The sequence below is a fragment of the Coloeus monedula genome (genome assembly GCF_965178545.1).
Source record: "Coloeus monedula genome assembly, chromosome: 24".
Lineage (NCBI taxonomy): Eukaryota > Metazoa > Chordata > Aves > Passeriformes > Corvidae > Coloeus > Coloeus monedula.
In genome coordinates this window covers 6,355,458-6,374,103 of record NC_138804.1, presented here as the reverse complement: position 1 = coordinate 6,374,103, position 18,646 = coordinate 6,355,458, and the positions used below count along the sequence as shown (strand labels likewise).

Below are 18,646 nucleotides of genomic sequence, written 5' to 3'. Positions count from 1 at the left end.
CTTTGAGCCGGCTGCCAAACCCTGCAGGGATCGTGGGGAGAGAAAACAGGAGCGGGGAGAGATCCCGAAGGGTTAAAAGGTGCAGCTGGGGTGCGAGAGCCGCTTCCCTTGCAGACGGGCGAGGGTTGAGCTGTGGGGACAGCAGCTGGATGGAGCTCAGAGCCGGGAGCTGCTGGGATCTGAACGTTCCTGTGGCTTCACAGAGGAGGGTTCAGGTGGTGGCACCTTCGTCCCGGTGGGGAGGTGGCTGTGGTGTCCCCGCTGAGTGACCGCTGTCCCCGTGGTGGAGATCCAGCTGGGAAGGAGCTGCAGGACCCATGGCCAGGTCCTGGCAGAGCCTTGTCCCTGCTCAGGGCAGCTCACCTGCCCCGTCTGTGCCTCCAAACACCCCAGGCCAGCCCCAGCCAGGGCTGTCCCTGTGTGAGGCCTCGCTAGGTCACCCCAAAATCCGAGCTGGATGCCTACAGCCCTACAGCTGCTCTGTGGGCCCCAGGAGGGGTGGGTGGGACACAGGGGCCCCTCCACTGCTGGTGCCCGCTCGGTGAGGGAGGCAGACGCTGCCTGGGGACACTTCCCACCCACCGGTGCCACCTTGTCCCCAAATGCTGCCTCCTCAGTGGGATGTGAGACTCCCCTCTTTGGGGTCATCCCCCACCCCGGTCCGTTCCTTGTCCCAAATTCCGTCATTAGCGCTCCGAAGCAGGAGGCTGATTAAGCTTTCCAGCTTGTTTGTTATCATTGAAGACATCGGGGCTGGATTTTCTCAGCAGCAATTACGTGACTCAGCCCTCTGGAAGCCTCCTGCCCTCCTGTCCGCATGACTTCTCCTCACAGCCCCACGGCCTGATTGCGTTTCTGGGGAGTGATTTCCTTCTGCCAGCTCCCTGCTCCTCATTTGCATTGCATCAGCCTTTCCTCGGGCTGCAGATGGGAGAGGGATGCTCCGGCTTCCTCCTGCTGCTCTAACAGGATCATGGAGTCACGGAATGGTTTGGATTGGAAGGGAACTTAAACCCCACCCAGTGCCACCCCTGCCCTGGCAGGGACACCTCCCACTGTGCCAGGCTGCTCCAGCAATGTCCAGCCTGGCCTTGGACACTGCCAGGGATCCAGGGGCAGCCCCAGCTGCTCTGGCAATTCCATGCCAGCCCCTGCCCACCCTGCCAGGGAGGAATTTCCTCCTAACATCTCATCTAAATCTCTTTTAGTTTAAAACCTTTCCCCTTTTCCTTCCACTCTCTCCTTGCAAAAAGTCGCTTTTCCTCTTTTTTATCACCATCTCCAGAGCCAAGCTGGGCTGGAGCATGCCATCGAGACCAGAGGATCCTTCCCCTGCAGACAGAGCTATTTACTGGGATATCTGTGTGTACTGGAAAATATTTACCATTACTGGAGCAGAGTCACAGGGCAGCAGAGCTCACACAGGAGCAAGGGGTGAGTGGGGGCTCACGAGGGTGCCGGGCACTGCCCAGGCTCCCCAGGGAATGGGCACGGCCCTGAGGCTGCCAGAGCTCCAGGAGCGTTGGGATAGCGCTGCCAGGGATGCCCAGGCTGGGATTTGGGGTGTCTGGGCAGGGCCTGGGGATGGCCTGGATGGTCCTTGGGGTCCCTTCAGCTCAGGATGCTCCGTGACTCTCTAATTTTGCAGTATTGGTCTGACAGCCAGAAGGCTTCCCAGCCCCACTCTTCACTTCCAGCTTCCCCAGACTTTATTTACTGGTGTTTAATCTCTCCAAATCGCCCTCGTCACTCTGCAGAGGGTGACAAGGAGCTGCCCTTCCCGGGGCACAGCTATCTGCTCCCTGCACCTTCCTGCTGTGTCCCCAGCTAAGAGAGAAAACAACAGCCCCAGAACGGTCACGTTTCTGAGGCCATCGCCCTGCCAGCTCCTGGGCTCGCCTGCGTGAACGCCCGTCCGCTGTCACCTTCCAGCGGGGGCCGGAGGTGACGGGAGCCCTGCCCAGAGCATTCCTCTAGGGACGAAGGGCTGGGGATTCCGGGGCCTCCCCCCCACGCCGTGTCATGGGTGATGTGCTTTCAGGAGGGTGTCCTTGGGGTTGTCACATCTCCCACCCGGCAGGGACCCCTGGAGAACCATCCCTCCTTGCTATGGAGCCAAAGAGGGAAGAACAAAACCCCGAACGTGTCCCTTACTCGACTGAGCACCGGGAGCCAAGGCGGACCCATCGCTGTCCCATTCCCCCTCTGCATCCCCCGGCCTCGCTCCCCTCGGCTCCCGTTTCCCTGGAACTCAGCACACCTAGGAGCGCCCCAGCTGGATCCGCACATCCCCGAGCCCCTGAAAAGCGTCTCTATGCCTTTGTTGGCAGCTGTGAAAGCGGCTTTTTTCCTCCTTAACATCTGTGCCTCGCCGGGCTCCGGCGGCTGCGGGAGGGAAAATTCATCCTTTGTTGCTCCTCCGCCGTTTCTTTGCCGGGGTTGGGATGGAAGAAAATCAGCTCGTTTTTCTTCAAATCAGCTCGGTTTTCTTCCTGCCCTTCCTGTTTACGGCCACGCTGGGGGTTCTTGGGCGCTGCTCGGACTCGGTAATTACAGCTCAGCCCCGGCAGGGAGGGGACAGGGCTGTGGACAGGGGACAGGGCTGTGGGGAGGGGACAGGGGCTGTGGGGAGGGATCGGCTCAGAGTGAGACCCCCAGACCCTCCTGTGCGTGTCATTACAATGCCCACACTCACCGGATTTTTAAATTTGGGGTGCCCTGATGGTCTTTTGGGATGCCGCAGCCGTGTCGCGGCTCAGACGGGAGCAGGGTGGGGACATCACACGGCACAGGTGGCATCTGGGACACCTTTTGCCCCGCGTTTATTTTACAGAATTCCCCCTGCTGCTCTCAAAAGACGATTCCGGCTGTAAAACCAACCCAGCGGTTATAAACCCCAAAGTTGTCTCCCACAATTAAAGCTTTTAAAGGGAAACCACTTCAGGGAGCCTATTCCAGCCTCCAGCTTGGTGCCCTCCTGCCCTTCCCGGGACACAGGAGGCGGAGCACGGGCACAGCGAGGCCGAAGGCTGCGGCTCCGCTGCTGCTGCAGGAATTCCTGGCGTGCCCGGGCTGGGCAGCGGGAGGATGTTCGGGAAGAGGCAGATCCGGGGGTGTGGGCTGGAGAACGGGTTCGCTCCTCCCTCCCGGCTGGGTGTCCAGGGGATGCTGGAGCGCTGTGGCCATGGAATGACCCCACCTGCAGAGCTGCCCCAGCCCTGGAGCCCCCAAAATCAAGGACCTGGAGCTGCTGGAGAGAGTCCAGAGGAATCCACGGAGCTGCTGCAGGGCTGGAGCCCCTCTGGAGCCGGGCTGGGAGAGCTGGGGGTGCTCAGCTGGAGAGGAGAAGGCTCCAGGGAGAGCTGCGAGCCCCTGGCAGGGCCTAAAGGGGCTCCAGGAGAGCTGCAGAGGGACTGGGGACAAGGGATTCAGGGCCAGGAGCCAGGCAATGGCTTCCCAGTGCCAGAGGGCAGGGCTGGATGGGATCTTGGGCAGGAATTGTTCCCTGGCAGGGTGGGCAGGGGCTGGCATGGAATTGCCAGAGCAGCTGGGGCTGCCCCTGCATCCCTGGCAGTGCCCAAGGCCAGGCTGGACATTGGGGCTGGAGCAGCCTGGCACAGTGGGAGGTGTCCCTGCCCATGGCAGGGGTGGCACTGGGTGGGATGGGATGAACTTTAAGGCCTCTTCCCACCCAAACCATTCCATGATAAAAAATAGGGAAATCTGGGCAATTCAGAGCCCTAAGGAGGGAGTTTTTGCCAGGAAAAAGAGCAAAATTTAAAAAAATTTAGAAAAACCCCACCCCAGGCTTTCAATCACGCGAGGTGTGCAGGGAAGGGAAGTGCCCGGAAGCAGAACAGCACCCGCTGAAACTTTCCTTTGACTTTTATAATTACAGAATAGAAAAGAAATCCTCGGTTCACGTTACAAAGACGGGCTCATAGAAAACCAAGCCAACGGAACAGAAACACCCAAGGTCCCGGAGCGCCGTGCCCGGCTCCTGTGGAGCCCTGCGGAGGGAGGCTCTTCCCGAGAGTTTTAATGCCAGGGAGCTCTTCCTGCTGGGTTTGGGAAAGGTTGGGGAAAGGGGAGTGGCTGCCTTCCCATCCCATCCCATCCCATCCCATCCCATCCCATCCCATCCCATCCCATCGGAGCATCCTTGGTCCTGGAGAGGAAAATAAACCCCAAAGATACTGCTGGCCCTGGGGCTTGGGGATGGGGATATGTTCTGGGGGACGAGGGGGATGCACTGCCTGGAGAAACAGGATTTTCCTTGGAAAAAAGAGGGGGGAAAGGTGGAAAAATTATTGCCTGTAGAGTTCACAGCTTGGCTGCAGGTGTTGGGGGGCTGTGGGGGGCTCAGCCCATCCCAGCTGCGGGCGGTGGCGCTTCCACAGCTCCTCATTGGGAAGGGCCAAAAATCCTTTCTAGGGTAAAAAATTCCCTCGGGACTGGAGGAGACACAGCTGGGAGGTGAAATCCATGGGGAATCGCAGCTCCCAGGGGCGCAGGGTGGGCTTTGGGCCAGATCCAGGGATCCTGGGGGAGCCACATCCTGCAGAAAGGAGACCGAGGAGGTTGCGGCGAGCTGGGACGCTGCAGGGAACTCCTTTTTCTCCTTCCAGTTTCTTCCAAGGCTTTTCCTTCCCAGCTGATCTTCCTTCTGCAAAGAACCCCTGCCCAGCCCACCCCACACATCCCCTGCACCCCCCAAAAAATCCTTCCCCTCGTGCCGATGTCCCTGTGCCGCTGGAGCTGATTTGGCACTGAGTCCCCCACGGATGAAGGGACCAGGGGAGGCTCCCCCCAGCCCTGGGCGAGGTTTTGGGGGGCTCTGGGGGGTTCCCAGCGATGCTGAAGGCACGGTGTCGGCCTTGGGGGGGCCCGGCTCAGCCAGAGTCTACTCAGGCACTTTAAATTAAATAAAAACCCGAAGAGATGATTAAAAAAAAAAATCCCAAAGCAACCCCAAACATTCATCAGATCCGTTCAAACAGCCAGGAAGCAGCGTCGCTATTCCCAGGTCGGAGCAAGGCCCCCAAAATGTGGAAGGAGGGGGGGGTACAGGGGGATTTCGGGGTCCTGTGGGTCCCCCAATGTCCCCAAATTTGGGGGTCGAGGCGATGCTGATGGACGGATCCAACTCCTCGGAGCATCCCAGACCGAGCCCCTCCAACGCTGCTTCATCCAAGCGTGGGGGGCTGGAAAATTCCTGCTGGGAGCCAAATCCCCGTTTTTTTGGAGGCAGTCTGAGCCCCAGATCCAGAGTTCCGGGGAATCGTCCCAGCCCCGCGGGGCGCGGCGCTGCTCTCTGTGCCCGGCTGTCCCAGTCCCAGTCCCAGTCCCTGTCCCAGTCCCAGCCGGCTCCAAACCAGTCCCGCTCCCCTCCTGGCAGGGCCCCGCTGCTCCGGGGACAATCCAGGCTGGGAGACACAGAAAGAGGCGGAGTCCTGCGAGCGCGGCCGCCTCCCCCCCGCGTGTCCCCGCGTCCAGCCCCGCATCCGGCGTGGCTCGGGCTCCGTGGGGGTGGCTGCGCAGCTCCCGGCGCCGGTTTTGGGGCGTTTCGGGCTGCAGGAGGCAGGAGGGGACGGGGGGCTCGCCGTGGTGCTCCCCCCGCGCCGGGGGGGTGGCTCCGGGGGGGTCCTGGCGCCGCTGGATCCCGGTTATCCGGAGCTGGAAAAAGACGGGAGAGGAGCGGGTGGGACCGAGCCCAGCACGGTCCCCACGGGGGGACGAGGAGTCACGGCCGGGGGGGTTCGGGGGGGACAGGGACCTGCCGGGGGGCTCAGGGGGGACAGGGACCTGCCGGGGGGGCTCTCACGGGGCCATCGCTCTCCTTCCAATCCCAAAAATGTCAGAGAGCGGCTGGGGCCAGGCTGGGGAGCAGGGCTGGTGTCCCCTCACATGGGGACGCGGTTTGCTTGGGTTTATTCCTCCCTCTTCTCGTTGTGTCTGTTACTATTATTTTTATTATTATTATTATTATTATCATCATCATCATCATTATCATTATTGTCGTTGTTACCATTATTACTAATTATTTTATTGTTGCTGTTATTATTAGCGATAATGCAGTTGTTGCTATTACTACCACTACCACTATTATTCCTGTCATGATATTTTTTAATTTCAATGAATAAACCGTTGTTACCCCACGAGTTCTCCCTATTATTGGTATTGTTATTTGGTATTATTACTTCTATTGATAATAACAGCACAACTCCTCCTACTGCTATTACTACTACGATTGCTATTACTATTATTCTTTTTATTTTATTTTATTTTATTTTATTTTATTTCATTGCAACCATCAAACCGTTGTTACCCCACAGGTTTCCCCTATTATTACCGTTATTATTGTTATTATTAGTAATAATAATACAGCTGCTACTACAACTATTCCCACTACTGTTACTATGATTCTTGTTATTGTATTTGTCTTAATTTCAATTATTAAACCGTTGTTATATCACGGGTTTTCCTTATTATTGTTGTCGTTGATAATGATAATAATAATGATAATAATAATAATAATAACGATGCTATAACTACTTCTATTGTTCTCGTAATTATTCCCGCACCTCCCCGCGCCGCCGTTAATTCAGTCATGGCTAATTAGAAACTGTGGAACGAGCTTTAATTGCCGGGGCCGCAGCCCTGCTGGCCCTGGGGGCACGGGTGACCTCAGGCACCCCCCAGAGCCAGGCCAGCCCCTGGTTTGTCCCCTCGCTGGTGACAGGGGCAGCGGGACCCCCGTGCCCCCCGTGAGCCACCACAGGACCCCACTTTGGGGACAGGGGTGTCCCCGAGTTCCCGACCTGGGCCGGAAGTGACAGCTGCATTAATTAGACACTGATTAGACGCTGGGCCGTTCCCGAGCTGCGGGGGTGGCAGAGCGGTGACAGTGTCCTGCTGTCCCCGCCCCGGGCAGCTGGGGGACTGCCGGGGGGCACCGGGGGTGGCAGAGGGTGCGGGGAGGGTGCAACCTCCCAGAATCAGGGACAGGGACCCGCCCAGGGCCCGAGGTGTCCCCAGCCTGGTGACACAGCCCCAGCTTTCTCTGCCATCAGCTGTTGTGTCCCCTGGGTACCCAGATTTGCTGTTCCCACCACTTAAAATCGAGTTTTCAGCTGCTTTCTCCAAATCCTGCTGCTTTCAGCACCCGTCCCGCAGCCATCGGGGAGTGCCGGGCCCGCAGCACCCCCTGGCACCCCCTGTGCCCCTGGAGGGTGACACGGGGGGTCAGGATGGGGTCCCCTCGCCCCTCTGCCCACGGTGGCTTTGCCCCGTCCCACCCAGGCGGGGCTGAAGGGACACGGGGGCCGCGTCCCCTCCGTGGGACAGCGCTCCGGGGTCCCCCGAGGGTGGCACCCAGCTGGGCGTGGGGGGAAGGACACCTCAGTGGCCCCCAGGCTGTGGCTGCTGGCACCGGCAGTGCCAATGCCACCGTCCCTGTCCCCGTCCGGACCGCGGGGCTGGGGAGTCCCGGGGCGGGCCCAGCTCTGTGCACAGCACCCCTGGGTGCTCGCCGCCACCCACGGGACCTGTCAGCGTCCCCAGGGCGGGCCCAGCACTGTCACCGATGGGTTTGTGCCCCCCCCAGCCCCTCTTTGCCTCCCTAATGGCACCGCCTGCCCTTGAATTTGCATACGAGGCTGAAAATGTAATTAATTTTTGGCAGCGGGCAGAGCCTGCATGAGGTTAATCCCTTTAGATCCCGAGCCTTATCTCGCTGGAGTGTTTATCGGGCAGGGAGAGGGAGGAAGAGTCGGCTGCGCTTATCTGGGGAGCGGCTTCTCCCCCGGGTGAAGCTCAGCAAACAAAACCCAGCAAAACACAAACCGCGGGCAGGAGGTGCCCGGCCCTGCCCGGATGGAGCCTCGGGCTTTGTGGTGAGGATGCACAGCCCCGAATCTGAGCCGTGACAGCGCCGTGGGGCACCTTGAGGGGGTGCCGCACCCCTGAGCAGCCCCTGAGCACCCCCCGAGCCCCCCGGGACTCACGTGTAGAGCGGCTGTAGCTGCAGGTGCGACGTCTTCTGTGGTGCCTGGTACCCGTAGGAGTCAAAGCCGCCGATGAAGTCAACTGGGAAGAGCCGGGAGAGGAGTGGGGTGAGCTGGGAAGGGCAGCGGGGACATTCCTTGCACTCCGTGGCAGCCGTGGGACGGGGAACAGCAAAACTCAGCATCCCAGGAAAATCCAACATCCCAGAGTGGAGCTGGGAGAGCTGCAAGCCCCTGGCAGGGCCTAAAGGGGCTCCAGGAGAGCTGCAGAGGGACTGGGGACAAGGGATTCAGGGCCAGGAGCCAGGCAATGGCTTCCCAGTGCCAGAGGGCAGGGCTGGATGGGATCTTGGGCAGGAATTGTTCCCTGGCAGGGTGGGCAGGGGCTGGCATGGAATTGCCAGAGCAGCTGGGGCTGCCCCTGGATCCCTGGCAGTGCCCAAGGCCAGGCTGGACATTGGGGCTGGAGCAGCCTGGCACAGTGGGAGGTGTCCCTGGGGGTGGCACTGGGTGGGATTTAAGGTCCCTTCCAACCCAAACCATTCCAGGATTCTGTGACCCTGAGTGCCCGCAGCATCCCGGGGCAGCGGCGCATCCCGGGTGGTGGCACCGCCCAGGGGAATGAATCAGAATCACAAACCGCAGCAGGTCGGAAGTGACCACTGGTGGTCACCCAGTCCAACGCCCCCGCTCAAGCAGGGTCCCCCAGCGCACTTGGAATTCTATCCCGCCGGCTCTGGGATACCCCCAGGGAAGGAGACTCCGCAGCCTCTCTGGGCAGCCTCCAATGGAGCACCCAGGGAGGCACAGCAGCTTCCCGGCCGGGGCTGCATCCAGGGAACAGCAGCCGGGATCGCGGCAGCATCCCGGGAAAACACGGCTGAGAAAGGCAGGAAAGGAGCCGGAGCAATTCCCGAGATCCCGGCGGTTCCTTCTCCTTCCCAGCACAGCCCCGGCGCTGCCGCTGGACAGAGAGGGAGAAATTCCCTCCGGCTGTTCGCGGAGCGGGCACTTAAGGAGAATTATGGGGGAATCAGCGCTCGTTTGGGGCTGTCACCGCCGGGGATTGCAGGCGCGGTGGATCAGCTCTCACTGCCGAGATTTCCAGCCTGGAGGCTCATCCCGCTCCCAGCCCATTCCCGGGAGGATCCCGGTGTCGGAGCCCGGCCCTTCATCCCGAGCGGTGCCGGGGCAGCTCTGGGTGGCTGCGGGTGCCCTGGGGGTGCCCTGGGGGTTCTGCGGGCACCCAACTTCTCCCAGATCATCCCGTGTTTCCCCAGAGCTGACCACGCTCCCCGGCACCGCCGGCACAGGGATGGGCTCCAGGTGCGGCCAAGATGGGAAATCCACCCTTTCCAGGATCTCCAGCACCACCCAAGTCCCCAAACCCAACAGGATCCCACTCTGGGGTGGGTTATCCGTGCGTGTCCGAGAGCTGAGAGCTCCAGGGGAGAGCCCCCCTCTCCCGGAATATTTCCCTTCCTGGTTTAATATTCCGCCAGCTCTCGGTTTTGACGCCATTTCCATCCATTTCCAACTCTAATAAGATATTCCATTAAAAAGATGCATTTGCATCCCGGGCGGAGGTAGCATTAATATTAAAAGTGTGTTGGATGCGGGAGTTTGTGGGAATGCAAACACGCTCCCGAGCCGCCGGCGCTGGATAAACCCTTCTGGAAACGAGATATTCCCGCAGGCAGCGGCCAATTCCACACGGAGATGTTTCTTTCCATCGGAAAGGAGGGAAAACATGGGATGCTGCACCCCCGGGCTGGGCTGGGACCACCTGTGGGGCCGTGGCATGGGTGGGATGCTGATCCCGGTGCTGATCCCGGTGCTGATCCCGGGGAAGGAGCGCATCCGGGTGGCTGTGGCACAGCCCTGCCCGCCTGGGCTGCCAGCATCTGCCAGCTGGTGGGAATTAATTAATAGCAGATGAGCTTTTAATGCACAGCTTCGACCACCTGGTTAATTGGGGCCGGGGCGCTTCCCGAGGGGCGTTTGTAAGGGATCGGGCTTGGATCAGGCAAGGTAATCCAGGTGGGATAAAAGTTAGACTCCGCTTTGCCTAAAATGCCATTTTCCCGTGGTTTTGGGGTGAAAACCTGGTGGTGGGGAGGCTGTGGGGACACAGCCCGGGGGACACCGTGTCCCCAAGCCCCTGCGGCTGTCAAGGGGGGAGGGAGCTGACGGCTGCCCCATCACACCCCAGCACCTCTGCCCCACCAGGGATGGAAAACTGGGGCAAAAAACCCAACTAAAGGGATTCCTTCAACTTTCTGGGACCCATGCATTGCTTTCCCAGACCCTGCTGGGAGCTGCCACCCTGCTCAGGGTGGCATCAGCAGAGGACCTTGTGCCCCCTGCCACCCCCAGCCGAGGCACTTACAGCTGTCCTCCTCCTCCAGGAACACTTTGCTGACGTAGCAGGCGTAGACGAAGCCGAAGAGCTGGGGAAAAACAGGGAGAGGTTGGTTATGGGGTGATGGGGAGCCTGGGAGTGAGCTGGGGGCACTGGGAATGAACTGGGATCACTGGGAGTGAGCTGGGGGCGCACTGGGAATGAACTGGGATCACTGGGAGTGAGCTGGGGGCGCACTGGGAGAGAGCTGGGGGCACTGGGAGTGAGCTGGGGGTGCACTGGGAGTGAGCTGGGGGTGCACTGGGAGTGAGCTGGGGGCGCACTGGCAATGAACTGGGATCACTGGGAGTGAGCTGGGGGCGCCGGGAGCAGCCAGAGCCCATCCCGGTGCTGGTTTGGGGTGCAGCAGGGTTGGATGGACTCAGCTGCACGAGGGTGGTGGGGCCCGAAGGGGGCCAGGCTGGCACCCCACAGAGGGGGCCGGGAGCCCCTTTGGGGACCCCCATTCCCCCATAAGCTCTGTTTTAGGGAGCTCTGCCCCCGGGCGTGTCCCGTTCCCACCTCCCCACAGGGAGGGACAGCCACCGGCCAGGGGGACCCTCCCTCCCAGCGGGCAGCACATTCCAGCGGCTCATTCCCAGGGAGTGATTCCTCAATCCCTGCAGCATCCAGCCCTAAACCTGACAAATTTTGGGGTGGGCAGCACCCCTGGGGTGCTGGCAGGGCTCTGTCTGCTGCTCCCTGGATGATGGGGGCACCTCCAGCTGGACCGCGGCGCCTCTGCTGCCCCCAGCCCCATCACCCCCCGTCTCCCAGCCCCGCTTCGGGGTGCAGGCTGAGGAGAGGGGCCCTTACCGCCAGGAAGATCTGCGTGGCGCTGCTCACCACCTCGATGTACTGGTAGTCGAGCAGGCAGCCGCTGACCGTGATGACGTGGTGGTCCTCGGGCGCCAGGTTGGAGTTGAGCACCGGCGTCACCAGGCAGCCAGGGCCGTTCTCCATCCACCACGAGCGGTGCAGTGAGGTATTGAAGGTCATGATGAAGTCCCGGTCCTGCAGGAGGAGGAGGAAGGGGGCACAGGTTTTGGATCCGAGGCTCTTTGCAGCAGGGTCGGGTAGAAAATGGGTTTTTCCAAGCCAAGGGCGCTCCGTGAGATCAGAGCAGGGCATCTCCCTGACCCCCAGCCAGCAGCCCCGCGGTCTGGGGCTTCCTCCCGTGCTGGTGCTGTGGGCATGTGGTCAAGCAGCGTCCAGGCGATGCCCAGGTGACAGGATGGGTGGCACAGAGGGGTCACCAGAGCGGCAGGGAAGCAGCGGCTGCTGGTCCTGCACCCAGCCACCCCAGAGCTGGGACCACGGGACCTCCCCACGTTCCAGGGATGCAGGGCAGCCCCTGCTGCTTCCCCTGGGGTTTTGGGCTGCCATCCCCTCATCCCATCCCCAGGGAGCCTTGCAGGGTCCCTCCTGATGCATGTCCCCTCCTTGTTAGCCCCTCACAAGCTTTGGGATCTCCCTGTGTCCTCTGCAGCAGCTGTGGGGCGGCCATGGGCTGGCTGCAGCGCCCTGGAAGGGGGAGGAGGTAATCTTCAGCCCCTGTCTGCCCCTTTCCACCCCCTCTGGTCCCCCTGGCGAGCCCCCAGCCCATGGAGGGTCCCCCCTGGTCCCCCTGGCGAGCCCCCAACCCATGGAGGGTCCCCCTGGTGAGCCCCCCGCCCACGCAGGACCCTCCCGGCCCCTCGGTGCCCCCCCGGCCCTGCCGGTGCTGAGCATCCTCCGCAGGAAATCGCCAATCTGGGATTAAAAGATTTTTGCTGCTGGGGGCGGCAAAAACCCCGAAAGGGAATGAGTGGGTTTGGGTTTGTGGAGCCGGAGGACGTGGGTGAGGAGCAGGGAAGCGGACGAGGGGGAGCTGTGCCACCGCGGCGTGACGGGGAGCGGGGATTTCCACCAAAAACCCGCGGTGGGAGCGAATCCTCCCTCTCTCCTCATCCTGCTGCGCTTCGGGAGAGCCTCAAATGACCTGGAGCAACTCGGGAAGTGTTCCCGGCCATGGAGCCCCCTCCCCCGAGGGCTGTTCCCTGCCTGGGGCAGCGCAGGGAGCGGAGCTGGCTGTCCCAGCCCTCTGGGGTGTCCCGGCAGCCTCAGAGCGGGGCTGGGGTGCACAGCTCGGCACAGGGACCCTGACCCGGGCTGAGGGTGCTCAAATCACCCGCTGCTGCCCCATCCCTGCGGGAAGTTTTGCTCTTTTTTTGTGTAAAAGCTGTAATTTAACAGCCCAGGGTGTGGTGGAGGCACAGCCCCGCTCCCACCCTCACCCCATCGCCACAGGGTGACTTCCCAAAGCCAGGAGTGCTGTCCAGCCGCGGCTGGGAGCCCCAGAAACCCCCGGAAAATTGGGAATATGCAGCAGGGGGTCTCCTCCTCCCACCCACAGCCCTCCCCATCCCTGCCAGAAACTCTGCCCCAAACTTTCCTCTCGTTGCTCATCCCTGTTCCCGGTGTTCCTCCTTTCTTTTATCCCCTCGCTGGAGATAAAGGGAATTAATTTGGGGTTAGGAAACGGCCGCCCCTTGTCACTCCGACCTGAACTGTCCCTGTGTCCATCCCATCCCATCCCATGGGAATTCAGCGCTCCGAGGAGGCACCCCCGGCACCCGGGTGGGCGCTTTGCTGCGGGGCTGGGGGCACCCACGGGCTTGGGGGGGCACTTTTGGGGAAGAGCTGTGGAGCAGGGAAGGAGGAGGAGGGCAAGGACGGGACAGGAAGGATGGAAAGATGGAGGAGGAAGAGGATGCGGGGAGGAAGAGGAGGGAGGAGGGGGCGTTACCTGTGACAAGCGCCCGACCTCCAGGTAGAAGCAGATGATGAAGGCGTTCCAGCCGACCCACAGCACCAACCACACCGCGTACTGCGAGAGGAGACCGGTCAGGCACGGACAGCCCGCTCCGGCCCCGCTCCGGCCCCGCTCCGGCCCCGCTCCGGCCCCGCCCCGCCCTCTGCATCCCGCTGGGATCCGGGGTTGGATCATGGAATCACAAGCTCACAGCATGGTTTGGGGAGAAAGGGACCTTAAAGATGACCCAGTGCCACCCCTGCCCTGGCAGGGACACCTCCCACTGTGCCAGGCTGCTCCAGCCCCAATGTCCAGCCTGGCCTTGGGCACTGCCAGGGATCCAGGGGCAGCCACGGCTGCTCTGTTCCCGGGGATACAGGAGGGGACCTGGGGCTGAGCCACCCCCGCCAGTGACGCTGCTGCACCCGCAGGGCGCTACCTACCATCATGAGGTATCTGGATCTGTACTGGATCGTCCCAAAAATTCCCAAAATCACGGCCATGATGTGTAAAAAGTTCGCCAGGATGGGGGCCCACTGGTACCCCAGGAAATCAAAGATCTGCCTCTCCAGCGCCGCGACCTGGAACAGAGCAAGGGAGGGGAGCAGCGATCAGGGCCGGGCACCGCGGCGGCTCCCGGGGCGCTGAAGGCAAGGAGCAGCTGGAAATTCCTGGGAATTCCATGGATAATGAGTTGCAACAGGCTGGAATGTCCGTGGGATGCATCGGCCGGCGGGCGAGGCGCTGCTCGGGACATTCGGAGCTAAAAGGGGAACGCAAGGAGATGTCGGCTTATCACCCTCCGTGCCTCAGTTTCCCCGTCACTCGGGGCTCAGGCGCGGCTGAAAACCCATCCCGGAGGATGATTCACCACGGCAAGAGCCTCCAGCTCCCGGTATTTTGATTTCCTGCCCTTCCTCGCCGGCTCCGCGGATCCGTCGGGCTCTGACCGCCGTTATCATTTGTAATCCATAAACGAGGCCGTGCTGCGGCCGGATAAATCACCCCGGCAGGGCCGGCAGGGATGGGATCCATCCCTGATCCCAGAACCTATTGATGGCTCCGCTCGCTGCCGGCTCGGGCTCGATTACTCTTAATTACGGGATTAGCTCCAAGGAAGGGGAGAGCAAAGGCGAGGTGGGAGCGCCGGAACCTTCAGTGATGGGTTTAAGTTAAAAAAACTGAGATTTTGGATGAGGCCGTGGTTTTCTAGAGAATTTTTAAGGAAGTTTTAGGGAACTCGAGGGTGCTGGGACACCACAAGGTGCAGGGACAGGCTGGCAGCAGCCTGGAAACCCCAAATTTCTTCCCATTTGCCTTACCTAGCCCTGTCCTGCCACTCTTTGAGGTGCCCCAGATTCACCCTGAGAGCTGCAGGGTCCCCAGTGCTCCCCAGAGCGCCGTTCCTCAGTTTCCTGCCTAAAAAAGGGGAGTTTATCCTGAAAACCACAGGAAAAATGGGCTTTGCACCCCCCCTCCATTCAGCAGCAGCTCCCAGAGGGATCTGGAATCAGGGGAGCACCCGTGGGGGTCCCAGGCAGTGTCCCAGTCGGATTTAATGAGTCCTAATTACAGGGGGGGATTAATGAGGTGGGGAAAGGCCTTGCCTGAGCTTTTCCCACCAGCCGTTTCCCCACCCATGAAACCCCAAATACTCATCGAATTTCCCTCCTGAGGGCTCTAATCCACACCTACTTCAGCCCAGCTCCACCCCACCACTGCGATATCCCATTCCCCACCCTCTCCCTGGGATGGGATCCGCTGGATCGGTGCCAGCGGGACCCTGATTTCAATCAACGGAGATGCAAATCCATGGAGCAGCAGCCCCCGGATCTGTGGGGCCGGGACGAGTTTGCACCGAAACTTAATTCACTTCCCTGCTATTTAAACTCTCCGAGGAAACAGCCCCTGGAAATACTCACAGCCGGGCTGTAAATCTCCCGAATTGAGGGATGTAAATAATAAATGATACAGGGAGCGCGGCGCTCGGGGTTTTATGGCCACCCATCCATCTGGGGGCTGTCGGCAGCGCTGCTTAGCGGGAGCTGGATGGGAGTTGTGGGGACCAGGGCTGCTCCAAGCTGAGGGATGGGGCTGGGGAGAGCCTCTGAGGGCATCCCGTGGAGCTGGAGTGATAGGATTGCATCCGGGTGGCTCCTTAATTCCAGCCCGTCCAGCCGGGACAGAGTGAAAAAGGAGGAGCTGGGAAGAGCCTGCTTGAACCAAACCCAAACCCTAACCCTTCTTCATCCCAAAGAGAGGCAAAATTAGGGATAAGCACCCATGGATGAGCAGAGGCTGCTAATTACCCCGGAGAGCTCTGCTGGAGCCCCGCCGGCAGGTCCAGCACTGCTCCGCGGGTGCGTTATTCCAGCTTTTTCCCTCCGTGGGAAGAGCAGATCTCGGTTTTCCCGTCCTCATGGATAAGGGACAAACAGAGACGGCACAAAGGCAGCGTGGCTGCAGCTGCCCGGCTCTCACCGCCTGCCAAGGGCACCCCAAGGGCATCCCAAGGCCAGCCCCGCGTGTTTCACGAGGGGGGAAACTGAGGCACGACCTCCAGCGGGAGGGTCCAGGTTTGGTGATCCTGCACAGGGAATTGCGGGGCCGAGCGAGCGCTGTCAGCTCAGCGCTGCTCCTCAGGCTGCTCCAACCCTGGGAGCATCGCCCCCGATCCTGCGGGGATAAAATATCCCTGGGAGGGACCCTCAGGAGCTCCAGCTCAGTGAGCGGCCCCCCCCGGCCCTTCGGTGGCAGCGGCCCTGGCTGCGGGGCTCACCCCGAGCACGGAAAACTTCCCAGGAAACTTCCCAGCAGCATCCAACACCCCGAAATTGTTTTGTGGAGCTCAGAGCATCCTTCCCGGGCTGCCCTGCTCCTGGAATGTGAATTCCCGCTGCTCACAGCACCCCCAGCCCCATTCCCAGCCCGCCGTCCCCTCCCAGCTCCAGCGGCTGCTCCGCCCGCTGCTGCCGGGGCTCTGGAGCCGGGATGCAAAGGCCGTCCCGCTGCTAATTAAGATGAACCCGCGGCTGATCAATACAACGAGTTTTAGGGCTCCCTCTTAATTAAGCACTCTCGAGTTCATCGATCGGGCCCGAAAGTTCGCATCCATCAGCTGGGGGCGGGTCCCGCTCGTCCCCGCGCGCTGCCTGCCAGGATTGTGTTTTCCCCGGGAAAGCGAAGCAGGAGAGGCCGGGCTGCAGCGCTGGCTGAGGGGAGGACAGTGCCAGGAGGGGACACTTTTGGGGACAGGAGCTGGGGGCTCAGCCCGGGCTCGGGGAGGCGGCACCAGGAAGGCAGAGCTGGAGGAAAATGGGATTTTTCCAGGGTGCTGGCACCAAACTCAAGTGGGGAGGAGCTCTCCTGTCCCTGAATTGATTATGGCACCTTCACCTTTCAGACCCATCCCATCACTCCAAGTTTTCCCAGTCCTTAATCCCCATGAGGAGAACTGGATCCCACTCTGGCTGTGCCGGGAGGATCTCACGGACACCGGGGAGCACCTTCCCCAGCACAGCGGACAAACTGAGGTCAGAAATCCTACTGCAGCCGAGGTGGGGAGCGCTGGATGGACATCCCAGAGCCAGCACCATTGGAAACCAGGAACCTTCCTGCCCAGCAGCTCCCACTTCTTCTCCTGGAACCAGAGAATCCCAGGATGGTTTGGGTTGGAGGGACCTTAAAGATGCCCATCCCATCCCATGGGCAGGGACACCTCCCACTGTGCCAGGCTGCTCCAGCCCCAATGTCCAGCCTGGCCTTGGGCACTGCCAGGGATCCAGGGGCAGCCCCAGCTGCTCTGGCAATTCCATGCCAGCCCCTGCCCACCCTGCCAGGGAACAATTCCTGCCCAAGATCCCATCCAGCCCTGCCCTCTGGCACTGGGAAGCCATTGCCTGGCTCCTGGCCCTGAATCCCTTGTCCCCAGTCCCTCTGCAGCTCTCCTGGAGCCCCTTTAGGCCCTGCCAGGGGCTCGCAGCTCTCCCTGGAGCCTTCTCTCTCTTCCTGGGACAGTCAGGATCCTGGAGCTGGCACCGGACAGGATCCTGGGACAGGCAGGATGCCGCTCCCGGCTACCCGCTGCTCTTCATCCCCGCAGCAGCATCTGCACCTCGGGCTGAGCTCTGAGCTCACCCCCGCCCTCCCTCCCCTCCGGGCAGGGCTCCCTGACCCCCCGATGGGTCATTATTCTGCAGCCGGCTGATTTCCTCCCGCACACCATATGCCCGAGGCTCGCCGGGGATTTAACTTCTCATTTCGCTGCGTTTTGAAGAGATTTGGCCGCTTTGATTCCCCGCGGGCCGCATCCGAGGGTGCTGCGAGAGCATCGCTCGCCCCGTCCCTGACCTCCCCCCCTCCCATTTCTGGGAGTTTTGGCCCCAAAAAAATGTTTGTGTTGAGGGAGAAAACCCCCAGGGCAGTGTCCGGCTGGGCAGCAGGATGCCCGATCCATAAGGAATGTTCTCCAAAGCCGCGGGGTGATGGAGCATCCCTGGAGCTCCGGCCACATCCCGGCCCAGCCCCAGGGACGGCCGCACCCCGAAGGCGCTCCAGGATCCCACATCCCCACCCCGACCCCCTTGCAGGCCCCCTCCCTCCCCCAACCTCTCTTTTTGAGGCAGTTTAAGGTATTTTGGCTGGTTTGGGCTCTGCCAACGCCCTCCCTTGCTCAGGGGGAGGCCCGGGAACCGCGGGAAGCGGCTCCGTCGCGCAGCCCCCGCCCGGGAAGGGGAATCGGCCGCGATTTCAAGGAGAGGAGAGCGCGGCTGCTGAGGAGGCGCAAACAGCGCTGCGAACCCAGGGACTTCATTTAATGACTTGGAAACAAGTTCCTGACCTACTTCCATCTGCAAAAACCTCCACAAAATCGCAGACGGAGAGAAATTAAAGGCGCCGGGGCCTCAATCCCTCTCCAGCATCGCGCGGGGATGAGCAGGATGCGGCCCCAAGCTGGGAAGAGGCCCCAGTGCAGGAGCAAAACCGCGGCAGGAGCAAAAATTGGGGTGAAAGAGGCACAAATGGGGTCCTTCCCCAGCTGGGGCCATCCCTTGTGGACGCCGCCGGTTTTGGGGGGCTCCCGGTGGCTGCACGGTCCCTTTGACCCCCCCAGACCGGAGCTCCCACGGCGTGGCTGGAGCATCCCAGCTCCCTGGGGCCGGGATGTGGCACTGGGGTGTGCGGGGTCCCTCGGCCCCAGCACCCCCCGCCCGTCCCACGGCTTTCCCTCCCCTCTCTCATTTTATCCCCCCACCCCTTTCCCAGTTTTATTTATTTAATTTCCCCGCATCCGGCGGCGTTGCCATGGGAACGCAGCCCCGGCTGGATGCGCCTATCCGGACGCTGCACCCCGGGATCCCGATGGAAATCTGCTCCATGGGATGCAGCCCTGGGGGCGGCCCCACCCGGGTGTCAGCCTTGGGTGCCCTCCAAGCCCTGATCCCA

General features: G+C 61.3%; 1 protein-coding gene across 1 annotated transcript in view; it reads right to left on the bottom strand.

Moving 5' to 3' along the window:
* Positions 1-8,002: 8,002 nt before the first annotated feature.
* NKAIN1 (sodium/potassium transporting ATPase interacting 1) overlaps positions 8,003-18,646 on the bottom strand; it is a gene marked incomplete at both ends in the record, with an annotated part of 28,719 nt that continues 18,075 nt past the window's right edge. Inside the window, 5 exons of the mRNA XM_082296512.1 lie at positions 8,003-8,088; positions 10,396-10,456; positions 11,224-11,421; positions 13,196-13,276; positions 13,645-13,782. Coding sequence (XP_082152638.1) covers positions 8,003-8,088; positions 10,396-10,456; positions 11,224-11,421; positions 13,196-13,276; positions 13,645-13,782 — 564 coding nt within the window. The remainder of the gene's footprint in view (positions 8,089-10,395; positions 10,457-11,223; positions 11,422-13,195; positions 13,277-13,644; positions 13,783-18,646) is intronic.